General features: G+C 37.7%; 1 protein-coding gene across 4 annotated transcripts in view; it reads left to right on the top strand.

Annotated features, from left to right (window-relative positions):
• The window catches only part of ERI1 (exoribonuclease 1), a 95,083-nt gene that overhangs the window by 12,509 nt on the left and 54,994 nt on the right, over nucleotides 1-27,580 (top strand). For 3 of the 4 annotated variants that reach the window (XM_055288815.2, XM_055288834.2, XM_063613576.1), the window contains 4 exons: nucleotides 916-999; nucleotides 3,190-3,299; nucleotides 5,241-5,355; nucleotides 14,575-18,114. In XM_055288815.2, coding sequence (XP_055144790.2) covers nucleotides 916-999; nucleotides 3,190-3,299; nucleotides 5,241-5,355; nucleotides 14,575-14,817 — 552 coding nt within the window. In that variant the 3' untranslated portion in view covers nucleotides 14,818-18,114. Of the gene's footprint in view, nucleotides 1-915; nucleotides 1,000-3,189; nucleotides 3,300-5,240; nucleotides 5,356-14,574; nucleotides 18,115-27,580 lie in introns of those variants that run through there. The other variant, XM_055288824.2, reaches the window with a different exon arrangement.

Below are 27,580 nucleotides of genomic sequence, written 5' to 3'. Positions count from 1 at the left end.
CGTTACTGGGCTAGAGGAAAAAGCACTTAGAGATTGGAGCCTGGTAACAATACTGGCCTTGCTTAGATTACAGAGTTGTGAGCATAAAATAAGACCATCGTGTCAGGACATCGAGACCATCCTGGCTAACACGGTGAAACCTAGTCTCTACTTAAAATACAAAAAATTAGCCGGGTGTGGGGGTGGGCGTCTGTAGTCTCAGCTACTTGGAAGGCTGAGGAAGGAGAATGGCGTGAACCTGGGAGGTGGAGCTTGCAGTGAGCCGAGATTGTGCGAGTGCACTCCAGCCTGGGAGACAGAGCGAGACTCCGTCTCCAAAAAAAAAAAAAAGAGAGACCATCGTGAAAGCTTCTTGAAAAGATTCAACATTGCTGCAGATACACAGTGTTAGCAACTCTTAAACTACCTATATATCATAATATCATACAGTTAAATTTTGACTATTTAGAATTTAGTCCCGTTGAATTTTTATATGAAAATAAAGACTATTCAGGAGTAAATGAGAGAGCAGTAGTTTAAAGATAATTTATTATAACTGAAGGCTGGTATTTCTTCAAAAGAATTTATTATTTTTAAAACTTACTATCTTGAAGTAGAGGTTGCGTTAATGGGCTTCATAGTTTTAAAATATGAACAAAATTATTAACATTTTGTTCCTCAGGAAAATAATTTTTGGGTTGAAATCTTTCACACACTCACTTTATCTTAAAATATTTTAAATTATGAACCAAACGATTTTTTAATTTAAAAATTAAGAGTGCTTTCGATGTGGGGAATTATCCTTAAAAACTGTGGAAGGGTTTATGCCATGAGATCCTCTGAAATTACAACCTGCTGTGATGAATTCGTCGTGTATCATGTATTGTGTATCTTAACTCATATAAATTTCTTTAACTTGCTATCCTTCCCTTGCAGGAAGACACGTTTCAGCAGTATGTAAGACCAGAGATTAACACACAGCTGTCTGATTTCTGCATCAGTCTTACTGGAATTACTCAGGTTATAATTCTAAGTTCTTCTTTCTAGAGTTTGAAAGAGTTCTTGAAGTTAGGGATTTATTTTATACATAATTTTAAAAAATTATTACTGTTGTGAACAATTTAATACCTTGGTAAAGATCTTTCATGTTGTAATAATTAAAAAAAAAAAAAATCAAATTTTACACCTGGTGACATTTTCCTCAGCCTTTCCTCTTGAGGAGTTGTAGTGATGAATGTAAAGATTTCATTTGTAAAATGAGGCATCAGCAAATTGTTACCATACTGAACTTGGAGATAAGTTTTATGTATTTATTTTTTTGAGGCAGTATCACTCTGTCACCCAGGCTCGAGTGTGGTGGCGTGACTTGGACTCATTGCAGCCTCCGCCTCCTGGGCTCAAGCAATTCTCCTGCCTCAGCCTCCCTAGTAACTGGGACTACAGGCACGTTGCCACCACAGCTAGCTAATTTTTGTATTTTTAGTAGAGACATGATTTCGCCATATTGGCCGGGCTGGTCTCGAACACCTAACTTCAAGTGTCCTGCCTTGGCCTCCCAAAGTGCTGAGATTACAGATGTGAGCCACCATGCCCAGCCAGTGATAAGTTTAGAAGGTATCTGTTTACAACCTGACTTTATATTTTGCATTTATTTTTTATTTTTTTTTTTTGAGATGGAGTCTCACTCTGTTGCCCAGGCTGGAGTGCAGTGGCATGATCTTGGCTCACTGCAGCCTCTGCCTCCCAGGTTCAAGCGATTCTCCTGCCTCAGCCTCCCAAGTACCTGAGACTATAGGCACACACCACGATGCCCGGCTAATTTTTTTTTTATGTCTAGTAGAGATGGGTTTCACTGTGTTGGCCAAGCTGGTCTTGAAGAACTCCTGACCTCAAGCCCGCCTCAGCCCCCCAAAGTGCTGGGATTACAGGTGTGAGCCACCACACCCATCCTGTTTGATGAATTTTTAGGTCTCTGATTTTTTATTGTATTCTAATGTGGTAGGCACTTTTTTCATTTAGTTAGTTCATTCATTCACTCCACGTGTATTTGAGTGCCTACTATAATATATGCCAGGATTTGTGTATATCTTTATGTGTATATAGATGTATGTCTGTCCAGTGGTCACAGTAGGCCTAATAAGTCAGTGTTTTATTGCGGTGTTGTAGACGTCTATGAAAAGGGCTTCCATATATGACAGAGGGAATAGAAGACTGTCCTGGGGAAAAACATCCTCAAATTGATGAACTTGGGCTGAGTCATGAAAGATAGGTAGTCAGAAAAGAATGGCTGGGCATTTCAGGTGGGAACTGGCAGACCTACAGGTAGTTCAGGGTGTTTCAGATGTGTATGGGCTGGGAAGAAAATGGTCCAGATAGGCAGAGGCAATCCAGATCCTGAAGGGTCTTGTGCATCTATGCTGAAAGCCTTAGAGAGTGGTTGGAGGATTTAAGTATGAGAGTGATAGGGTAGACCCGATTTACGTTTTAGGAAGATCAATCTGGCAGCAGTATGTAGTATGCGTGGAAAATTGTGAGACCTGAGATGGGAAGACACTTAGGGAGCTGTGGCTTTCAGCTTAGAAGAGATTTCTCTTTTCCCACCTCGAGAAATCCAGTAAGCCACTAGGTTCAGGCCTATAAAAAGAGAACCACTGGGGATGATCTTAAATCTTTTTTTTTTTTTGAGACAGAGTCTCACACTATCTCCCAGGCTGGAGTGCAGTGGCACGTTCTCGGCTGACTGCAAGCTCCGCCTTCCGGGTTCACGCCATTCTGCTGCCTCAGCCTCCCGAGTAGCTGGGACAACAGGTGCCCGCCACAATGCCTGGCTAATTTTTTGTATTTTTAGTAGAGATGGGGTTTCACTGTGTTAGCCAGGATGGTCTCGATCTCCTGACCTCGTGATCCGCCCGCCTCAGCCTCCCAAAGTGCTGGGATTACGGGTGTGAGCCACTGTGCCCGGCCTGATCTTAAATGTTAGTTTTGGGAGGATTATACATTTCAGTTGAAAGTAGTCCCAGTACTTGGTTATGAAATTTTTTAAATTTCTTAAAAATGAAACTTTAGGTGGAGCTAAGCCAAGGAAACCATCAATTTAAAGTATCAGCCTTTCTCATACTGTTTCTTTCCCTCCCACTTAGGTCTGGGTATTTTGTAGGACTACGTAAAGCTACAGCCCTGATTTTTGTATATTTACTTTTATATCCTCAGGATCAGGTAGACAGAGCTGATACCTTCCCTCAGGTACTAAAAAAAGTAATTGACTGGATGAAATTGAAGGAATTAGGAACAAAGTATAAATACTCAATTTTAACAGATGGGTAAGTATTTAGGAAGATTATTTTTTATGACTACTTTTTAAAGATTAAAGATACCCTTATTTATTTAACTTTTAGAATAACCACAAACTATTATTAAAGACCCTAGAGTCTCACCCCACAGGGGATAGTATTTTTACTTTCATTTAAGGATGAAAGAGAGGAGGAAAGGAGTGGTCACAGTCCAATCCACGACTAGAACACTACAGAAAGATAAATACGTAAAGCTAAAAAGACTTTGCTAAAACTCTGTTTTTTCGTGACACTTCCTTGCTCAAAAAAGTTCAGACTCTTGAGCTTGGCATTGAAGGCCCTTTCATCTCATTCCACCCTACCTGTTTAATCAAATTCACCTGCCATTGATCCTCTTTAGTCAGACTGGCCCAGGAATTCACATGGTTTATCCTTTCTCTTTGTACTTACTTATGCTTCCCTCTCTACTGAGAGTCTCTTCTCGACAACTTTATCATTTTTCAAAGCCCATCTTGTGTTTTACCGTGACAACCCCATTGATCTTTTTTTTTTCCTTGAAACCTTATGACTTCTATTATATATACCATTCATGTTGACATCTGACCATATGTTCTGATATACAATCTTTATGTACATACATAAGACTTACTTTTGCAAGGAAATTTAAAATTCTTTCAGAGAAGGACTTTTGCTGCCAGGTAATATTCCATAATGCTTACCTTAGTGCTGAGCTTAAAGTGTATACCCAAAAAGCATTTGTTAAATGAAAAGCTAAATGGGAAGATCAGAAGGATTAAAACATAGATGACAGACGTTGTGCCAGGGCAACTCCTATACCTTAAGGCCATTAAGGTTGAAAAGAATGTCCTAAACAACTTCTGTTTCAAACTGTACAGATTATCCTCTATACCTGGGATGTCATCAACATAGAGGGTTTAGAGATCCTCACATGTGATAGGAGAAAAGCATTGAATTTAATGACATCATAACTGTTAAGTTTGGAAAAATGTTTATGGACCTCTTTAGAAATCTATTACTGATTTTAAACATGAATGAGCAGTGCTCTGCTAAAGTATACAGGTGTTTCTGCTGTAGTATAGTATATGCAGTTCTGGTAAAGTCTCATTTTGTGGGACAGATCACTCAAAACCTATGCAATTTTGTAACCAGAGCACTAACAAAAACCAATCATTGGAGTCTCCATTAATAATTTGGCACCCTAGGCAAGCAACTCAGGGAAGGTGAGGTTGCGTCAAAGTATATTAAAATTGCACAGAAGCACTAGTATCCTGGGGACATACACTTTTTTTAAATTTTCTTATAATATAGTTAACAGTATTATAAGAAAATACAAAGGATTATATCCTGTTCCCAGTATAGCAGCTAAGTTGAGGGCTTTTCTTTTTTCCTGCTGAAGTTTATAATTTCCACTGCTATTATTGTGACTCTCCTTGCCTCAGAAAAACCACATAGGAACCAACACAATTTCTATATTACACAATCAATATTGTCCTTAACTACAATAAATTGGTTAGTGTTATAGAAACATGTTGTAGCAGAACAGATTGTATTTTAACCCTTTGATACCAGCTACTTTTGTCTCTTTCATTTTTTTGTTTTTGGTTTTATTTCAAAGCATACTGTCAACTTACTATGCTAAGTCTGGCATTAAAAGTAAGCTTAGCATTATACTCAGCAAGATAGAAGCCTGCCCAGAACCATGAAAACAATCAAGATGAGCCTAATAGAAATTAGTTTGTGAACAAAAGTTAATATATCCGACTTGTTTGGTTTTTAAAGCTTAATTTTGAATTAGTATTTTGTAGGAAGTAAGGTTAATTTTCTCAGCTTGATGTTACATTTGAATATGAGAAAGTTGATATATATAAATAAAAAATGATTTAAAATACTTATTTGTAAGAATAGTATAGCGTTTATTTCATCAATTTTTTGTCCTTTTTTAATTTAAAGTTCCTGGGATATGAGTAAGTTCTTGAACATTCAGTGCCAACTCAGCAGGCTCAAATACCCTCCTTTTGCTAAAAAGTGGATCAATATTCGGAAGTCATATGGAAATTTTTACAAGGTAAAATTTCTATATTTAATAATTACATGGTTCTTAATGATAAATTTGTTAAATTTTGCATGTACGTTAAGTTGTAATTTTCCAGGTGTTTTTCATGGAAAAAGGCCATATAATTAGTTCTTACTCTTCAGATTCCAAATTAGTTGTGTTCAAATTAGATAAGCCTTTTTCTCATTCAACCTGTTAACTTTATTTAAGTAGGTTAACTATATATACCTGACAAGTCTGAGACTGTAGGGGCAGTCAGTATGTGGATTGTTCGTGAAGCAAATGCTCCCCACTAGATTTTAATTTTACTTCACATTTATCAAAGTTAATATGCATGTGTCGTGTAAATGTTTAAAATAGTATTGCAAGACTTCCAATGAATGGCAGTCTTCTACCGTAGCCTTCAGCAGAACTGGTTCCTGTTCTGAGGCAAACACTTTCAACTTATGTAAAGCTCTTTTTTTTTTTTTTTCAGATATTTGCCTTTGTATTTCTAAGTTTCATCCTTATACTACTTCTTGACTTTTCAATTTGTGATCTGTTGAATTCCTGCACTGAAAGATGAGCTCGACTAAGCTACCACTCCTGCATGTCCTTCCCTTCCTGCATCTTCCTACTATAGCTCTATTACCTTTCAGTCAGAGCACTCAGTGTTCATAGCCCTGTGACTATGGAGAGTGTTCACAGCTTTCCCCTGGATGTAATAATTTACTTGTGCGGTTGTTTACTTATCCCCTTACTCTCCATTCAAACTGTAAGTCACTTCTCATGACTGAAAACACTCAGGTAGTCTGTCAGGTTTTTTTTTTTTTTCCTCTTTTTTTCCCTTGCATGCTGTCTTCCTGGAGCCTTTAATCCTTTTGTAATCTGAACTGTTAGTTCTTCAGGCCTGTTTTAAAATCATCTTAGGGGATTTCCTTTAATTCTCATGCGTTAGATACTATGTCATTTTTTTCCCTTTACAGTTTCATTTTGGAGAAGCATGTTCTAAAGTAGTTTCATGAGAAAGGATGCTTTTCCTTACAGACTCTTCTGTTTTAACAGTCTTTTAAAACTGAGAAGCATGCATGCAGAAAAGCAGAGTTTTGCAGATTGTTATAAAGCAAATACCCTTGTAACTTCCACCCACTTAACTCCCTTCCTTCCTCCTGGAGTTAACCGTAATTCTTCCTTTCATGGTAATCATTTTCTTATTATTCCTTATAGCTTTAATATTTAAATGTATATCCTTATAGTATATAGTTTTGTCTGGCTTTGAGCACGATATAATTAGTGTTATACTGGCTGTATTACTTAGTTTTTTTTTTTTTCCAATATTATGCTTGAGATCCATCGACATCATGTGTGTCACTGCAGTTCATTCACTTTATTGCTATTAATCCCTTTGTGTGACTATACCAGATTTGTTTATCTGTTCTACTTTTGCTGGCCATTTGGATTGTTTTTATTTGGGGCTTCCATGAAGAGTACTGTTATAAGCATTCTTGTGCATGTCCCCTGGTGTCTTTGTGCACTCATTTTTCTAGGATGTAAACCTAGGAGTGTAGTTGCTGGGTCATGGGATATGTACATCATTGACATTACTAGATAATGCAAAAATAGTTTTCCAATGGAGTTGTACCGGTTTGCACTCTTATCAGGACTGTGTGAGTTTATAGTTGCTGTAAGTTTTTGCCAGCCTCTGATAATATCAGACATTTTAAATGTTTTTAAAATCTGATGGGTGTGTGATACCATCTCATTGAGATATCAGCTATCTGGATTGCTTTTTTGCGAACCCCTTTTTTAAATTTCTGACCGTTTTAAAAAAAATTCGGTAGTCTGTTCTTTCATTACTGGTGTATTTTACTGGTTTCTAGATTTTTACTTTGGATGCTAGTCCTTTGATTATATTTGATAATTTTTTTGTGTGAATTTTTTTTGTTTTTTTGTTTATATTTGTCTTTGAGGTGGAGTCTCATTCTGTTGCCCAGGTTGGAGTGCAGTAGTGTGATCTTGGCTCACTGCAACCTCTGTCTCGCAGGTTCAAGCATTTCTCCTGTCTCGGCCTCCTGAGTAGCTGGGACTACGGGCGCCCGCCACCACATCTGGCTAATTTTTGTATTTTCAGTAGTGATGGGGTTTCGCCATGCTGGTGAGGCTGGTCTTGAACTCCTGGCCTCAAATGATCTGCCCGCGTTGGCCTCCCAAAGTGCTGGGATTATAGGAGTGAGCCACTGCACCTGGCCTTTTATGGATCTTTTTTTGTTTTTTTGAACTCATTTTGTGAATTTTTAAAAAAATTGTGTTAGGGAAAATTTCAAACATACAGAAATAGGTATGAGTCCTCATGACCTAGGTTCAACAATTAGAAACTCATGGCCAGTCATGTTTCATGTGTATCCCCACCCACTTCCTCTTCCTTATTATTTTGAGGCAGAAGTCAGACATTATGTTATCTGATCTGTAAAAATTTCATTACATAGCTCCAAAAGCTAAGGGTCATTTTCTTAGAAACACAGCTACCATACTATTGTCACATCTTAAAAAATTAGCAGTAATTCCTTCACCAAATAGTCATAAATATTTTCTTTTACCTTTTGTGTGTTGAGTCAGATTAGCATAAGTTTCACAGATTTGTAGTTGGTTAATAATGTCTCAAGTTTTTTAGTCTTTGATATGTTTGATATGTTGATACATCTCTTTAGTTTTTTTAATCTCTTCTTTTTCTTCCCTAGCAATTTATTTTATTCTTTTAAGAAACTGTCATTTGTCCTGTTGTGTTTCCCCTTATCTGGATTATGTAATCGTGTCCTGGAATGTGGTTTCAGCGGTATCTCTGTCTTTTGTATTTCATGTCAATTTATACTCCAGTTGAGAACCTCGAGCCCCTTTAGGTTCTTTTTTTGCTACAATGCCCAGATGGAATAATTATTATTAAAAGTTAATTAACTTTAAAATAATTTTCAGTCAGGTATGCATAATTCTACAGCTCACAGTATATTAGTGTAATCAGAAAGTTGTAGATATTATAAGGCAACAAAATGCTCCCTGCTTTTTTGAGTAAACAGTGGTTTCTCTTTGTGGACCTGTTTATTTTGGCCAGTTTGTTAGCCTACTCTTTTTGTGTGTGGTTTTCCCCTCTTCATAATAGATAACTATAATGCAGTTAGTTGTATAAGTAGAAGAAACTTACGTTTTCCTTTTTTTTATACCTTATCTAAGACTTAAAACTCTCTGTCACAAGTTTCTGCTGTATATAATGCTAATAAGGTATATTATATGGTATGTCGAAAAACATTTTTTTAAAAGTAAAAATGACTTTTTTTTTTTTTTTTGAGATGGAGTCTCACTCTGTCTCCCAAGCTGGAGTGCAGTGGCATGATCTCGGCTCACTGCAACCTCCGCCTCCTGGGTTCAAGCAGTTCTCCTGCCTCAGCCTTCTGAGTAGCTGGGATTACAGGCATGTGCCACCACGCCTGGCTGATTTTTTGTATTTTTTAGTCGAGATGGGGTTTCACCATATTAGCCAGGCTGGTCTTGAAGTCCCAACCTTGTGATCCACCTGCCTTGGCTGCCCAAAGTGCTGGGATTACAGGCATGAGCCATTGTGCGTGGCCAAAGATGACCTTTTATCCAACCTTTCTTGGGGGCAGAGGGTGGAAATGGGTAATTAAACTTGGAGCTTAATCTCTTTCATAAATTTAAAAGGCAAGTAACTGTAATACATTTCTGTGAAATAATAATTGGCTTAGGATGGGACTTGGTTTTTCTAAAAGTAGGCTGAAACAATATGAATAAAAATACAGTCTAAGACACAGTTTTGTACAAGATTTTGGGGGAAAACCCAAACTTTCTTTGTGCGTGGCATATCAAGCACAAATGTGGGGTTAGCGTTTACAAAATTATGCAGCTTTTTCTTTCTTTCTTTCTTTCTTTCTTTTGAGACGGAGTCTCACTCTGTCATCCAGTCTGGAGTGCAGTGGTGGGATCTCAGTTCACTGCAACCTCCGCCTCCTGGGTTCAAGCAATTCTCCTGCCTCAGCCTCTCAAGTAGCTGAGATTACAGGTGCCTGCCACCATGCCTGGCTAATTTTTTTGTATTTTTAGTAGCGACTGGGTTTCACTATGTTGGCCAGGCTGGTTTTGAACTCCTGACCTTAAGTGATCTGCCCCCCTCGGCCTCTTAAAGTGCTAGGATTACAGGCATGAGCCACCACGCCCAGCCTCTTTATGTCTTTATAGGCCTGTGTATATGCATTAAAATGCTGTTGTCGAAGTAAAAGGAAAGGATGAAGTATACGTCTTTACTGTAAAATCTGTTTTCTTTTTTTTTCTCCATTTACAAATACTCAATTCTAGGTTGAATGTAAGATAAGCTCACATGGATTCATTTTCTTAGGACATTAGCCGATTTCTGCCTTTGCTCTTCATAAATGTTAAAAAAAAAAGCTTGCTTACACATGTAGAAAGTTGAAATTGCAGTGAAATGTTACTGCTTTCAAATGAATGACAGGATGCTTTGTCTGCTGAAATCCGCAACTTTTCTAGGGGCAGAGCATTAAGTCTCATCCCTGGTGTACGGTCAGATTGTACCTATAAAGCTCTTTTCTTGAATTCAGATTCTCAGGCTGAACAGAGATTCAGAGGAAGGATCCCTTACCTAATCATATTCTGGTGTTGAAAGGGAGGAAAAATACTTAATTTTCTCCTACAGTTTTTCCAGATTGCACTCAGTTAGACTTAAGACTTTCCATTAGCTTTCCTCACTTGATATCAAGCCCAAGCAAAAGGTGGACATTGTAAGATTTTCTGTTGTAACATGATTATTTCCAAAGACATACTCCGTTACCTTTGAAATGCAAGAATCTTGTCACTTGAAGTCAAACATTTTCTCCAGCTTCTTATAGGGACTTGTTCAGCTGATTCATGTGATGAAAAATGTCTATAAGGAGGCTACGTTTTGCAGCCCTTCTTCGAACTGCTCAGCAAAAGCTGGCCTTTTTGTTTTCCTGTTGTTCACCTTTCAACTCAGTCACTTGACTGAGAACTTTTCCTTCCTAAGGCAGAGGAAGCAAGAGGTTGGTTTGTTCTTTGTCCAGATTTCACATCATTTTTAAAAACACGAAGTGACTGGGCCTTTGTTTAATAAAGTTAATAACTCTTTTTTGGGCACTATCTAGGACTTTGCATTTTAATCTCTCTTTTTTTTTTTTTTTTTTGTGGTAAAATATATGTAATACAGGTTGAGTATCCCTAATTGGAAATGACTGGGACCAGAAGAAATGTTTGAGATTTGGGGTTTGTTTTAGATTTTGGAATATTTGCATATACATAATGAGATATCTTAGAGATAGGACCCAAGTCTAAATATGAAATTCATTTTTGTTTCATATATACCTCATACACATAGCCTGAAGTTAAGTTTCATACAGTTTTGTGGATGAAACAGTGTATGTACATTGAACCATTAGAAAGCAAAATTGTCACTGTCTCAACCACTGATACAGACAGTCTGGTTGTTTGGCATCATTGTTCCTGATGCTACTAATAAGCAGTCACTTTCTTAGTCACACATAAATTAATTGTGTGTCATGTGTTTTGACTGCGAACCATTATATGAGGTGTAGAATCTTCTCACTTGTGACGTTATGTTGGCCCTCAAAAAGTTTCTGATTTTAGAGCATCTCAGAATTTGGGTTTTTGGGATTAGGGATGCTCACCCTGGATAACACTTGTTGTTCACTTAAAAAAGCTCTCAATCATTTTTAAGTGCACAGCAGTTCAGTGGCATTAAGTACATTCACATTATTGCACAACCGTCACCATATCGTTCTCTGGAACTCTCATATTCCAAAAGTGAAACTCTGTGCCTGTTGAACTTGCGCTTCCCACCAAACCCTGACAATCATCATCATTCTTTCTGTCTCTATCAGTTTGACTTATCTATATACCTCTTATAAGTGGAGGCATACAGTATTTTATCTTTTGTGACTGGCTTATTTCACCGAGCATAATGTCTTTAAAGTTCTTCCATGTTGTATAATGTGTGAGAATTCTACCTTTCTGAGGTAGAATAAGAATTCATTGTATGTATTTACAGGCTGAGTATACCTAATCCAAAAATTCAGTATCTGAAATGCTCCAAAATCTGAAACTTTTTGGCGACTGACATTATACTCAAAAGAAATTCTCATTGGAGCATTTCAGGTTTTGGATTTTTGGATTTCCCGATGAGGGATGCAAAAGTGGTGTAATGTAAATATTTAATATTTCAAAATCCAAAAAATTTCAAATCCAAAACACTTCTGTCCCAAGCATTTCAGGTAAGGAATATTTAACCTGTACCACGTTAAAAAAAAAATCCATTGATTGTTTGATGGACATTTAAGTTACTTCCATGTTTTGGCAATCATGAATAGTGCTGTTATGAACATGGATGTACAAATACCATTCTTTTTCCTGTATAACCAGAATAGGAATTGCTGGATCATGTGCTAATTCTTTGTTTAATTTTTTTGAGGAATCTCCACTTTGTTTCCCACAGTGGCTGTACCATTTTACATTCCCAGCAGCAGTGCACAAAGTACTACATTCTCTACACCTTTGTCAATGCTTGTTATTTTCTGGTGTGCATGAGTGTGTTTATGGCCATTCTAATGAGTGTGAAGTTGTATCTTACTGTGGTTTTGATTTGTATTTCCCTAATGATTGGTGATGTTGAGCATCTTTTCATGTGATTATTAGCCATTGGCATATCACGTTTGGAGAAATGTCTATTCAGATTCTTTCCTCATTTACTAAATTGAGGTATCATGATGTTTTGAGTTGTAGGAGTTCTTTATTCTGGATATTAATTCATTATCAGATATATACTTGCAAATCTATCTTCTGTTCCATGGGTTGCCATTTCACTCTACTGATAATGTCTTTAGTAATAAGGTTTTTAATGTTGATGAAGTCCACTTTATTTTTTCTTTTGTTGCCTGTGTTTGGTGACATCCAAGAAATCATTGTCATAAAGCCTTTTCCATGTGTTTTCTTCTAAGAGTTTTATAATTGTATGTCTTACATTTAGGTCTTCGATCAATTTTAATTTTGTTATATGGTGTAAGGTAAGGGTCCAACTTCATTCTTTTGCACATGGATATTCAGTTTTCCCAGCACCATTTGTTGAAAAGGCCATTGTTTTCCCCATTGATTCAATGTATTTGTGAAGGTTTATTTCTGTTTTATTAGTTTATATGTCTCTTCTGTTTTATTAGTTTATATGTCTATCTTTATACTAATACCACTCTCTTTCAATTACTATACTCCTTCCTTCTGTTAATGGTTAACATTGTTTTTTAAATGTTGAGCCATCCTTGCATTTCAGGGTAAAATCCTACTTGGTCATGGCACATAATTTTTTTAATATGCTGCTGATTTAAATTTACTTATATTTTGTCAAGGACTATTGCATCATGATATTCGTAAGGGATATTGATCTGTAATATTCTTTCCTCATGAGGTCTTTGTCAGGCTTTTGTATCAAAGTGATGCTGACGTTAATGGAATGAGTTGGGAAGTATTTCTTCTTCAATTTTTTTGTAGTAGTTTGAAGAGGCTTGGTTCTAATTCTTTAAATATTTGCTTGAATTCAGCAGCAAAGCTGTCTGGTTCAGAGCTTGTCTTTGTTAGAGGTTTTCAGTTACTGATTCATTCTCCTTCCTAGGTATAGGTCTATTCAGATTTTCTGTTTCTTTGTAATTCAATTATTGGTAAGTTGTGTATTTCCAGAAATTTGTCTCTTCTACCTAAGTTATCCAGTGTGTTGGACAGGTTATTTTTAGAAGTGCATTTTCCAAGTGATAATTAGTGGAAGGTGCAAGATATATTGCAGTATTACAGCTTAAGATAATTATGGATGTTTTACATCCTTTGCTTTGTGATTATCCCAGTAACCCTATGAGTAAATAGTAGAGTTGTTGGTCCCATTTTACAGATGAAGAAGCTGAGGTCCAAGAAGCATAGGCACAATAGTTGTACAAACTACCGAATGTAAAACTTAACAAATCTTGATAGAAATATGAAGAAAATATAACAATTTTTTTTCTTTTTTTCTTTTTTTGAGATGGAAACTCACTCTGACGTCCAGGCTGGAGTGCAGTGGAGTGATCTTGGCTCACTGTAACCTCTGCTTCCTGGGTTCAAGGGATTCTTCTGACTCAGCCTCCCGAGTAGCGGGATTACAGGCGCACGCCGCCATACCCAGATAATTTTTATATTTTTAGTAGAAATGGGGTTTCACCATGTTGGCCAGGCTGGTCTCGAACTCCTGACCTCAGGTGATCCACCTGCCTTGGCCTCCCAAAGTGCTGGGATTACAGGCGTGAGCTACCACACCCAGCCAATAATTCTTAAAAGTGGTGGTGCATATTGGAATTTGGGGAGTGTGAGGTTTGTTTGTTTTAAATTTATCAAGGAACAGGTTTTTAAATAACTTGAAAAATACCACACGACATCATCTTTCATTCTTAATGTTCGTTATCTTTAGCCATCCAAAAAGGCTAAATAGTCTTTTTATCTAAGAAATCAGTCAAGTAAAGTAATACACTGTAGAAAAATACCATGTAAAATAACTTATTTGGTTTAAAAAGGTAGATGTTCAACTTACATGTCCTGAACAATACATTCCCTTTAATAAATTATTTTTAAATTAAAAAACTGCAGAGGTTTTAGATGTCTGAGGATTCTGTCTGTATTTTCAGCTAAAACTCTAAGATCATATTTTAAAGCTCTGAAAATTTCAGGGTGGTTTTTTTTTTTTTTTTTTTTTTTTTTTGATGGAGTCTCTCTCTGTTGTTCAAGCTGGAGTGCAATGGCAGGATCTCAGCTCACTGCAGCCTCCACCTCCCAGGTTCAGGCAGTTCTCCTGCCTCAGCCTCCCGAGTAGCTGGGATTACAGATGTGCACCACCATGCCTGGCTAATTTTTTTGTATTTTAAGAAGAGATGGGGTTTCACTATGTTGGCCAGGCTGGTCTCATACTCCTGGCCTCAAGTGATCTGCCCACCTTGGCCTCCCAAAGTGCTAAGATTATAGGCATGAGCCACCTTGCCCGGCCTGAGTTTTTTATTTGCCTTATTTAACTGGGGATATTGCCCTTTGCCTAGCTTTATTTAGCTATTAGTGCTAATTTTCAGTTTCTTATTTTTCAGCTTATATTCCAGTTTAGAACACCAAAGAATTACTCAGCTGTTTATTTTACAGGTTCCTAGAAGCCAAACCAAACTGACAATAATGCTTGAAAAATTAGGAATGGATTATGATGGGCGGCCTCACTGTGGTCTTGATGACTCTAAGAATATCGCCCGAATAGCAGTTCGAATGCTTCAGGATGGGTGTGAACTCCGAATCAACGAGAAAATGCATGCAGGACAGCTAATGAGTGTGTCCTCTTCCTTACCAATAGAGGGCACTCCACCGCCACAAATGCCACATTTTAGAAAGTAACAACAGTTTTGTGTGTGGATCATTCCAGTTGAAGTTGCTATGAAGAGGTAGCAGATGAATCTCATTGAATTAGTCCTGTAGTGCAAACTTTAAGCACCTTAAAACATTTAAAATCTTATTACAGGTGATAGAGATAGATACATGTATGTGAACAGATTTTGTAGGAAGGCATACTGAATTCTTTGTCACCAGCACTTTTGATATGAGCAGTATTCGTTATACAGTAACAGTTCCTGCTTAGAACTGAATTTTATAATTTAAGGTGTTCAAGATATATTCTTTTTGGTTTTAAAATGCAAAATCTTATTGGCTGTTCTCTTGAATGTCGTATCTTACTGGTGTTTAAATATGTAATGTATTTCTTTATTAACATCACTAGATGAAACCATATCTTAAAATGCAGAAATGATTGGAAGGTAGGTCTTATCTAGCCTTTGGATTTCAAGAATATCATAGTCCTTTTGATTTTCAAAGTTTATATGTGAAGTTCACCATGTATGTGGTGAATTTTATAAGGTACTTGGTATACATATTTGCCTATGTTTCTTTTCAACTCATAATTGGAAGAATTGTGTTGGGTTATAGAGTTTGGTTAAAAATTCAGTTACTCAAGGAATTAATGACAACTCAGAAGAAAATACTAAAAGGAATATTGTAAGGGCTGTAGCTCAGACTTAATAGTACATAAATCACTGCGGTCTTTTTGGATTTGGTTGTTTGATTCGCCTTCCTTTTTTGACATATATATGCCTTAATTCTTAAATCTGAGGGACCATGCTTTGAAATAGACTGAAAATTAAGGGTCACCACCTGATTTTACTTTGTATTCAGTATCGTAAGTGAGGTTAATAAAGTCAATACTTTCTACCATATATTATGTTTTTGTTATTAAAAAACTTCATTGGCCACCAATGAAGTCAGTCAATAAAAGACTTGTTTTTCTGATTTTACATAGGAAATGGCTGCTAAATATTGTGTAATTCTTAACTAATTCTAAAAGCTAAAAGTGCATTTTGACTTAATAAGGTAAAACTCTTATCTAGAGGCTAAACCCATGTATTTTCAGAACTGAATTTTTCTCCTTGTAGCTTTCAGGGAACAATTTCATTGACATTGCTTGCTTCCTGCCTTTTACTTTTTAATAGAAATTGTGATGTTAGTTTATTCTAAAGCTTTATATTTTATAACCAAATGAATTTCCTCAAAGGTTTCCAAACCTGATATATAGGGTGAAAAGCAGGAAAGTAAACATTTTTCTTGGCGTGGGAATTCTCTACATAGGGCAGTAGATTTCTTAAGCCAATAAATTTCTGCTTTTGAGCAGTAGTCATATAATCAGTGTCATAAAGAAAAATGTGTAAATAACAGAAGGCATATGAGTGTGTGGTGTTCTAGATGTTACAGATTATAGTAAAATAAGGAAATCTAAGTGCTTTAAGTTTATACAGTTAACTCTTAGGTTAAGAGGGATGTATGCTGAGATGTTTGTGAATCCCAGATAGCACTGTAAGATAACCTGTAAAATATTACTGAATACTGAATAGCTGAAACTGCAATTGGAAAATCTCATGATGACAAGGAAGTACTACGTTTCCAGTTTTTTTTAGCTCTATCTGCTAATTTCTTTGCCTATTTTCACTTTTGCCAAGTACCAGCAAGCTCATGTTGTATTTCTTTTTAAGAACTTCAACATTATAAGCTCTCAGTACCCTATTTTGTTGTTGTTGTTGTTGTTTGAGACAGAATTTTTGCTTGTCTGCCAGGATGGAGTGCAGTGGTGCAATCTTGGCTCACTTCAACCTCCGCCTCCTAGGCTCAGGTGATCCTCTTGCCTCAGCCTCTGAGTAGCTCGGATTACAGGCGTATGCCACCACACCCGCCTCATTTTTGTATTTTTAGTAGAGGTGGGGTTTCACCATTTGGTCAGGCTGGTCTCGAACTCCTGACCTCAAGTGATTTGCCCACCTCGACCTCCTACAGACGTGAGCCACTGCGCTCAGCCATAGATTTTACTGTCTTAACCCATTTTAATTCTTCTGTTGAGTCTCTGTCCTCCCCTCCAATCTGATTTGGGATTTTGCTGATGAAATGATACTAAACATTGAGAGTACTGCTTTTTACTCTGACTTTTATTGTGTTGTCTTTGAAAGACAAATAGTGCAACTTTTTACAAGGAAACACATAAGAGATGGATGTCCACGAAAACAATATTAGTATATTCTGTTATTGTTTCTTCTTATTAATAGTATTTACAAACTATTAATTACTAGCTATGTTAATTTTTATTCTATGCTTCATATGCTCTGACATTGACATAGTGGATTTCTGCTGATTTTTTTCAAATCCACAATCTTTATAACCAACTGAAGTGTATAATAGAGCATTATATTTTATATTTATTTGGTTCTTTTGGATCAAGTATTTAACATTTGCTCTGAAAAAAAATGTTTTTGTGATGTGTCTTTGTTGCCTTGAGATCTGTTTATCCTGCCTCCTAGGGAGAAGTTTCTGCCTGGATTGAAACAAGAAAATACAGGAGTCACAAGCATGTTACCTATTAAAAGAGAAAGGGTATCTCTGAAAACTAATTAAAATGCTAATTTTTTAAAAGATATGACCAGTTAATTTTTAGTATATCACCCCAAGTATTATCCCCAAAATGATCATGCAAAGCAGAATAATTTGGAGACCAGGAGAAAAACTCGTAGTAGGATTACTGGGGAGGGGAAGAAGCACAGGTGGTCAAGATAATAATGCATGTTTGGCCTCAGCTGTAGGTAGAGGTGCCGAAGAAACTACCTGCCTCACAGATGAGCACGCACGGGTGCATTGTCAAAGTCTGAGAAGGATGTATTTTACTTTGAAGGAAGACTTTCCATTTCTAAGCTACCATGGAGAAGTATAAGCTCCTTGAGGCCAGAGACTGACTTCTGCATCTTTGATTCCAGCGACATATGATAAAATGTTTTGCACATAGTTGAATCCAGCATTGATAAATGAAGGACAGCATTACATCTTTTTTCTATTATACTTAGAAATTTCCTCTTTCTTCTGCACCACCACCCTGTATATCAAGCTTCCCTGCCCCACAAAGCTTCCAAAGCCCATAAATTTGTTAATCTAGAGCCGGGGTCAGCAAACTGCCACCCATGGGCCAAATCTGGCCTGCTGTCTAGTTTTGTATGGCCTACAAACTAACTATGGTTTTTATATTTGTTGATGGCTCAAAATAATATTTTGTATGATGTGAAAATTACGCGAAATTTTAGTTTCTCTAAATAAAGTTTTGGAAAGATCTACCATTCTCATTTGTTTTCATGTCATCTCTGACCACTTTTGTGCTACAATGGCAGAGTTGAATAGCTGCATCAGTGGTACCATCTGGCCAGCAAGGCCAAAAATACTACTGTGTGGCCCTTTATGGAGAAAGTTTGCCTACCCTTACCTCCCTTATCTAATGCAATATATAAGTTCCGTCAACAAACAAGAAATGAGACTGTGATGAGAGCCTAGAGCTGAATGTTAAGGTACAATAATGATACTTGCATCAAACATTTATTGAGCACTGTTAAGGACTTTACTCCATTGTTTAATAAGAATCTGGTGAGGGAGAGAGGCATTCTCTCCACTTAACAGATGGGAAAATTGAGGTCCAGAGCAGTTAACTTGACAAAGTTTAAGCAGTGGGAGCTGTAGACTCTGGCAGTCTGACTTGAGCCTTGCTGTTTACCCATGTGCTATGCTGCCTCCCATTGTAGACTTTGGCTTACCCTGATATTCCAGGAACAGGTAGGTTGTCCTAGGTAGAATAAACATCTTCCTGCTACAGTTTAAACTAGACATTTTCAATGCGATTGTACTAAATGTTGCAAATCAGGAGGTAATTTCATGTTCATTCTTTGAATGAAACAATATAAAATACTGTTAACTTCTAATGTAACCAGCTCTAAGGGTTTTTTCGGAGATGGGGATAAGTCGAGAAGGAGAAGGATTTTTGCTTTAAAATTTCCTCCATGTTCTTGAGATGAGAAACGTTAGTGTCTTGAATTTATAATGACACAGAGGCTAAAGGGCTTAAGCTTGACTGATGGGTTAAGAGGTGGAAGTACTTGTTCTTCTGGATTCCTTACCAAGACTTGGGTAAGGGGCTGATGCCTGAGGCTTTAAACCAGATCTGCTTTTCTACTTGCAAATGAATGTTCTCAAGGTAAATTTCATAAGATTTGTTTTAGGATGAATACTGCTCAATCATTGTGAAGCCACAAGGCATGCTTCATTTTATTGCGCTTCTCTTTATTGTACTTTGCAGATACTATTTTGTTTTGTTTTGTTTTTTAACATACTGAAGGTTTGTGTCAATCCTGTGTGGAGAAAGTCTATTGGTATCATTTTCCTAACAGCATATGTTCACTTCATGTCTCTCACATTTTGGTAATTCTCCCTGTATTTCAAACTTTTTGATTATTATTATCTCTCCTAGGGTGACTTGTAATCAGTGACCTTTGATGTTAGTATCATGGTTGTTTTGGGGCAACACCAACCACACCCATATAAGACAATGAACTTAATTGATAAATGTCTGTGTTTTCCCCATCGCTCCCTCTCCAGACCTACCTATTCCCTGAGACAAAATACTGAAATTAGGCCAATTAATAAGCCTACAGTGGCCTCTTTAAGTGTTCAAGTGAAAGGAAGAGTCACATGTCTTCCACTTTAAATCAAGAACTAGAAATGATTAATCTTAGAGAGGCAGGCATGTCAAAAGCTAAGACGGGCTGAAGGCTATGCCTCTAGATCCAAATTAGCTAAGTTGTAAATCCAAAGGAAAAGTTATTGAAGGAAATTAAAAGTGCTGCTCCAGTGAGCACACAAGTGATAAGAAAGCAAAACAGCCTTATTGCTGATATGCAGGAAGTTTTAGTGGTTTGGATAAAAAATCAAACCGCAACATTTCCTTAAGTCAAAGCCTAATCTAGAGCAAGACTGTAACTCTCTCATACTCTGTGAGGGGTGAGGGAGGTGAGGAGGCTACAGAAGAAAAGTTGGAAGCCGGCAGAGATTGGTTCATGAAATGTAAGGAAAGAAGCTGTTTCCACAGAATAGTGCAAGGTAAAGCAGCAAGTGCTGATATAGAAGTTACAGCAAGTTACCCGGAAGATCTAGCTAAGATAATTGATGAAGGTGGCCACACCAGACAACAGGTTTTCAATGTAGATGAAATAGCCTATTAGAGGAAGATAACATCTGGGACTTTGATAGCTAGAGAGAAGTCAGTGCGTGGCTTCAAAGCTTCAAAGGACAGGCTGATTCTTGTTAGGGGCTAATGTAGCTCGTGACTTTTAAGTTGAAACCCAGTGTTCCCGAACCATGCTGAAAATCCTAGGCCGGTGTACTAAACCTACTCTGCCTGTGCTCTATAAAGGGAACGGCAAAGCCTGAATGACAGCATGTCTGCTTACAACATCATTTACTGAATATTTGAAGCCTGCTGTTGAGACTTAGTGGTCAGAAAAAAAAATTTTTCAAAATATGACTGCTCATTGACAATGCATCTGGTCATCCAGGAGCTCTGGAGTTGTATAAAGAGATTAATGTTGGTTTTAATGCCTACAAACACAATATCCGTTCTGCAACCCATGGATCAAGTAGTAGTTCTGGCTTTCAAGTCTTATTATTTAATAAATAGGTTTCATAAGGCTGTAGTTAGCATAGGTAGTGATTCCTCTGATGGATCTAGGCAAAGTCAGCTGAAAACCTGGAAAGGATTCAGCATTCTGATTGCCATTACAAGCCTTTGTGATTCGTGAAAGGAGGTAAAGATATCAACCTTAACAGGATTTTGCAAGAAGTTGATTTCAGTCCTCATGGATGACTTTTAGGGGCCCAAGACTTCAGTGGAAGAAGTCACTGCTGATGTGGGGGAAATACCAAGAGAACTAGAAGTGAAGATGTGACAGAATTGCTGCAACCTCGTGATAAAACTTGAGGAGTAATTGCTTCTTAAAGAAAAGCAAAGAAAGTGATTTCTTGAGATGGAATCTTTTCCTGGTGAAGATGCTGTGAACATTCTTGAAATGACAGCAAAGGATTTAGAATATTACATAGACCTAATTATAAACCAGTGGCAGGGTTTGAGAGGATTGACTCTAATTTTGAAAGAAGTTCTGTGGATAGAATGCTATCAAACAGCATGGTAAAGAGAAATATTTTATGAAAGCACAAGTATCAGTTGATGGAGCAAACTTCATTGTTGTCTTATTTTGAGAAACTGCCACAGCCGCTCCAGTCTTCACCACCTACCACCCTGGTCACTCAGTAGCCCTCAACACGTAGGCAAGATCCTACCCCAGGAAAAAGATTATGACTTGCTGAACACTCGGGATTGTTACCTTTTTCTAGAAATTTAATCTTTAAGGTATATATGTATTTTTTAGACATAATGCTTTTGCACACTTCGTAGACTATTGTTTAAATTGCACTTTTATATGCATTGGGGAGCCAAAACATTTGTGTGAGTTGCTTTATTGTGATACTCCCTTTATTGCAGTGGTCTGGAACTGAACCTGCAGTATCTCTGAGGTGTGCCTGTATATAGTATGATCAAGAACAAGTTTCGAATACAAGTCCTTTTTTTTTCTATTGAGTAAAAGAACAAAAGAGGAGCAAGCTTATGATTTTCTGCTTGCTAGTGTAGTGTGGCATACCATCACTGGTGATGGCAGATTGATGGAAGGCAGAGGTTGAGCCTTCCCTTTCAAGTGTCCATTCTTCCTTGCCGACTCTGCACCTTTGAACATACACCTGTTTTCCCTTTGGATTTATTTTTGTCGGTGGGACCATGATTATCACAGTCACATAGAATTGAAACCATGAAACTCATGGTCCCTCCTTCCCCCTTTTAGCACAATGTCCTTTATTTTCCAGTGACTTCATCTTCACTCCAGCCTCTGTTTTCATATTGCTACACAGGCTATTGCTAAAATTTAACTGACTTCTCTCTTGCTGTCTCTTCCTATATACCACTGTCTTAAAAAAACCTTCCTAAAATGTTGCTTTGCACACTGATCTCAGAAACCTTCACATTTCTGATGGGATAAAACTGAGCTCTCTGTTGGCATAAAGACCCTTCACAGTCTGATTTCTATCTGCCAACTTTTATAGTAGCCATCTGCTCTGGGGTAATAGTTACTCCCCTCACCATCATACTCACATTGAGTCGCATGTGCACCATCCTACTTCTGTCCCCAGGAAGTTAGCCCATCGGTCTTATTCTCTTGATTCTGTTTTGTTAAAAACCTGCTCTGATTTCAGCCTTCTCCTTCCCAGACAACCCGTATCTTTGGCAACAACTCCCTCTATTTGTTCATTGCACTTTTGTTATATTCATTGGGCCCTTCATTTGTGCTGCAGAGATTCATATGTACTGTATTGTTGGGTTTTTCTCTGTTTCCCCAACAGGAGTGTAAATTGCTCAGGCACAGGTTCTTACTTGTATCTCAAGTACCTAAGACACAATGGGTGCTTAGTTAAAAATAATTAGTGATGGTAAAATATATCCTCTAAGGTTAGTACCTGTTCCTGAAATTGCAAAAGGTAGCATTAAGTCCTGACTGCTGTGATGAATGAGTTGCTGCTTTGGCAGAGTTACAGATATGAGCTATCCCCTTTTCTGTTACTGTGCACCATAAATAAATTTTTAGAGGCTCTGTCTCGAGTAGAAATGTTTAATCCCTGTCTATGCTTGACTTTCCCCCTAGGTGCCAGGAAAAGCAAACAAATGTTAAGCTGTCCTTCCTGGTAGTTCAGTCTGTACATTGCTGATTTAAAAAAAAAAAAAAAAAAAAAAAATCTGTTCCAAATATCTTTGGCCTTGAAAAAGATCATTGCTTGCCTTTCCTCTGTGTTGAGCACTGATTTTTCAAACTTTTTGCACAAGTATCCTTAGTACTTACAAAAAGTTGTTTGAAGAGGAAACTGTACCTATTTGCACATTTAAAGCTGTTCCTAAGTTCATAGTATAAATATTGTCATTTAAAACAAAACAGGCTTAATTACACAATCAGTGGAGTCTACATACCATAGAAATTTAGTACCATTATCTACATAGAAAATACATAAAATTCCTCTTTCTCCTGGAACTTGTATTTTTGTTGCAGTTCTCCCACAAGGTTTTATTCTAATGTAATACAGTAGTCCCCTCTCATCCGTGGTTTCGCTTTACGTGATTTCAGTTACCCAAGGTTCAGTAACAAGATATTTTGAGAGAGAGAGAGAGACCACATTCACATGACTTTTATTGCAGTATATTGTTATAACTGTTCTATTTTATTAGTTATTGCTATTAATGTCTTACTATTCCTAATTTATAACTTGATCATAGATAAGTATAGGAAAAAACATCAGGTTTGGTGTTATCCAAGGTTTCTGGCATCCTGGGGTTCTTGGAAAGTATTCCCTGTGGATAAGGGAGTACTGTACAGCAAAACTCCACCACAATATCTAGGTAGGACCCCAAAAAATTGAGTTGTGACAGTGTGGGGTCATATTATTGCAGGAGTAATGAAAATATATATTTTAGTTTGTACTATCGCACAAAGATACAGAAGTAAAGATTTGGTGACACTGTTTCACCATCATTAACTGACCAGTCACTAAACTTAGAAAGTCCCCGTTGGTGACAAGTCACTTTCTCGCCACCACCACCACCACCACCTGCCATCTCAGAGAAGCTTAAGGCTTTCAGCTCCTGTGTTTGAGCAGAGGCTCTGGGCTGGAGTACAGGGACCAATTCCACTACATGCACTTTTCAACTTACAGCTTATCATCAGGTTTTACTCTATATTTTTATGCCTGAAAGTCATTGATCATACTATCATACATCTTTGCAGCAAGTGTATATACATTTAAAATTATATATGGCTGAGTGCAGTGGCACATGCCTGTAATCCTAGAACTTTGGGAGGCTGACGTGGGTGGATTGCTTGAGCTCAGTTCTGGACCTGCTTGGGCAACGTGGCAAAACCCTGTTTCTACAAAAAATTCAAAAACTTAGCTGGGCGTGGTGGCACAAGCCTGTAGTCCCAGCTACTTGGGGGGCTGAGTTGGGAGGATTGCTTGAGCCCAGGACGTGGCGGCTACATTGTGCGGAGATCTATTTATTGTGACCGTAAGGATGTGTTAAATTTCTTCTATATTTACTCAGTCATTTGCATAATAGATCAAGATATAATTATATTAAAGTTTTTGGAAATACTTTAATGAGAATGTTTTTACAATTAGTTTATATATCTGGATTAATATGACATTGCTAGAATGAAAGGGGGTCAAGCATCAATTCTATAGCTTTACCTAAAAGCCTTTTACTCAGTTCTTTAATTTCCATGACAAAAATCACATTATGATTGGGGGCCGGGCGCGGTGGCTCACGCTTGTAATCCCAGCACTTTGGGAGGCCGAGGTGGGTGGATCACAAGGTCATGAGATCGAGACCACGGTGAAACCCCGTTTCTACTAAAAATACAAAAAAAATTAGCCGGGCGTGGTGGCGGGCGCCTGTAGTCCCAGCTACTCAGAGAGGCTGAGGCAGGAGAATGGCGTGAACCCGGGAGGTGGAGCTTGCAGTGAGCGGAGATCGCACCACTGCACTCCAGCCTGGGTGACAGAGCAAGACTCTGCCTAAAAAAAAAAAAAAAAAAAAAAAAAAAAAAAAAATCACATTATGATCTATCATCTGTGATGATAAATCATTCTCCAGCTGACAGCATGATTGGTTTCTTTATTTTTGTTGAAGACAGAATTTTTGAAAGGTGCCTAACTTTTAGAAGTGTTTGCTTAGAATTTACTCATTTTCATATTTGGGGGTGTAAACCCAAAGGGCTTTACCAAGAGTATCAAATGATTATTAATTATACCCGTTACTCTTTAACCTAGAAAACCTTTATTTATTTCAGTATATTCATAAAGCGTTGGGAAAATCCAACCTGTTACTTTCAAAACACCTTTTTGGATATAATACTCTTGGTACAGTTAGTGCTTTAGATATATTTTTATTATATGTTTCGTCAAAACCTTGGAGCTACAGATTTAGACATTCAATTCATGATACATGTTCATCATATAATGAAATCAAGCAAAATATCCATTTCATGAATCAAATCAGACTGACTGTCAGAAGAAGGTCTGACTTGAAAATTGAGGTTGTGTTACTGAATTTTGAACTTATGAAAATCATTAAAAACCATCACAGAACACCTTTTTGTAAGTGATTAATGAAAACAATCAAGATTTAAAATTTCCCTTATTTAACTTATAACAAGTCACAGTCATCTGTGGCAAAAACAAATTATTTAGGAAGCAAGTTAGGTTGATGAAAGGCAAGATACTCTTTCAATAAAGGTGTGTACGTATATTGAACTAAGGTGTTTGGCTTTCGGTAGAATTAGGAGTCAAAATTCTTTAATGTTAATAACATTAACTTTTACTAGGATTACACTTTTCCTATAGAATGTTATCCTGCTGAAAACTAACTGGCAGCTATCTAGAACCTAATTTCTGTTAATAGGTAGTAAATATTTCCCATTTCATAAGATGAAGAAATAGATATTTGACTTCATTTGGAGTAAATATTTCACAATATGATTGTGGTCAGTTTTTTCATTTTTTGTGATCAGTTTTGTCTGTAGGTTTTATTCAGTGCCTCATGAAAATTCTGTTGTCCTGAAAATTATTCCAAGTACAATTAAAATATTCAGCATCACTAAACTCTTCTTGTTTTGACTGTCCAAGGGTATTTTTCCTTCCAGTCAATGATTGTTCTGTGGATGAGTTTTTAAATAGCTGAAAAAGTGACTTAGAAGAAAAGCTGTTTGTAGCAGTCAGTATTTCTTACCGATGCTTGCCGCTTTTTGCTGGTGGGGCCTCCACCAAGAGTGATTCATTTCTTGGCAGGAGTCTTGGAGAGGGAAGTGGCCAATTTGTTCAATAAAAATCGTTACTTTCACTTTACCACATATTCACATTTTGAATATCCTAACAAGTGTCCAAACATCCCCATTTCTAAATCCCCTTTTACAGAAGTTTAGAACAGGGAAAGTCACAAAGCCCTTAAGCTGACTTGAGGAAACTTTCCGGGTAAGCGGCTTCTGCTTTGTTCTCTGTGTTCGCTGACGCCTTGGGGCAGCAGTGCCAAGTGAGCTGGGAAGGTGAGTGCTGTCTTTGTTTTGTAGAACGGAAGAAATAGTGTGGATGCCACGGTTTTACTTGTGTTAGAGGGCTGTATGAAAGCTCAGAATTACCTTAAATTCCAAATTAATTAGGTCGTCCTGTAAAAATTACCCTTGCTGAGGCACCCCTTAGAAAGTTTCAAGGTGGGGCCGGGCGCGGTGGCTCACGCTTGTAATCCCAGCACTTTGGGAGGCCGAGGCGGGCGGATCACGAGGTCAGGAGATTGAGACCATCCTGGCTAACACGGTGAAACGCTGTCTCTACTAAAAATACAAAAAATTAGCCGGGCATGGTGGCGGGTGCCTGTAGTCCCAGCTACTCGGGAGGCTGAGGCAGGAGAATGGCGTGAACCCGGGAGGCGGAGCTTGCAGTGAGCCGAGATCGCGCCACTGCACTCCAGCCTGGGTGACAGAGCGAGACTCCGTCTCCAAAAAAAAAAAAAAAAAAAGTTTCAAGGTGGCCTTAGGGTTAGACGTATCCCACATGAAGACCTCTGGTCCAAAGTGTTAAAAATTTCTGTTATTTTTGTATGTTCATAAAATGTTTTCATCAGTAATATTTTGTGTGTGTGTGTGTGTGTGTGTGTGTGCGTGCGCGCGCACGTTTGATAAGGTTCTTGTTTGGGACTTCCTTAGCGGTGAGAAAACGAGCTTAGTCTTCTGTAGGGAGAGTGGAGCACAAACCTGCCCCTGCCTCATTAATGTCAAGAAGCCTCTCCATCAGCCCGCCAGCACCGAGCCTTTTGAGTTCCTTTTGATAATGTCAGTAACACCTGGGTTAGCATTATTCCCACGTGGGTCTAGTGCTTACTCAGTCCTGGGCCATGCTGAAATTACATGCATACAAGGTACAGTGTAATGAGACAGTTTTCAGTGCAGACAGCTGAGCCCCCAGTCACTTGCTCCGCTGAGTGTTTCAGCGATTACGCTGCACTTCTGCTAGCCTGCCTAAAGTGCATGAAGAGTACAGTGGGGGAAAAATGAGCATGACTTTTGTTCATTCTTTGTGTCTGGTGAGAAAAATGTGGGAATTCCAAGCAACAACGTTATTTGTGATGATTCTGGAAATTCAGGAGAAATAGGTAAAATATAAAGAAGCCTTAAGTTGTAACCTTTATGTTAAATCCTACATTCCTTACTACAGGCAACTTCTTTGTGTTCTCCGACTTCGTGACTTGGTAGGAGAGTAGGAGGGGGAGCTTTTAAAAATCACGTGTGTTGAAGCATACACGCTCTTCTCATCGGCACATAGAACATTCTCCAGGATTGCCCATAGATTAGTACACAAAACAAGTCTCAAGAACTTTTAAAAAATCGAAATTGTATCAAGCATCTTCTCTGACCACAATGGAATTAAGCTACACATCAATAACAAGGAACATTCAAAACTAAAGAAACACGTGCAAATTAGACAACATGCTACTGAATGATCAATGGGTGAAAGAAGAAATTAAGAATGAGATTTAAAACTTGAAACAAATGAAATAGAAACACAATGTATCAAAACCTACGAGACACAGCAAAAACAGTATTGAGAGGCA

This window comes from Symphalangus syndactylus, chromosome 1, assembly GCF_028878055.3.
Source record: "Symphalangus syndactylus isolate Jambi chromosome 1, NHGRI_mSymSyn1-v2.1_pri, whole genome shotgun sequence".
In the NCBI taxonomy this organism is placed as follows: Eukaryota; Metazoa; Chordata; class Mammalia; order Primates; family Hylobatidae; genus Symphalangus; species Symphalangus syndactylus.
The sequence above is the reverse complement of the archived record's forward strand: the minus strand, read 5'-3'. Positions and strand labels throughout refer to the sequence as shown.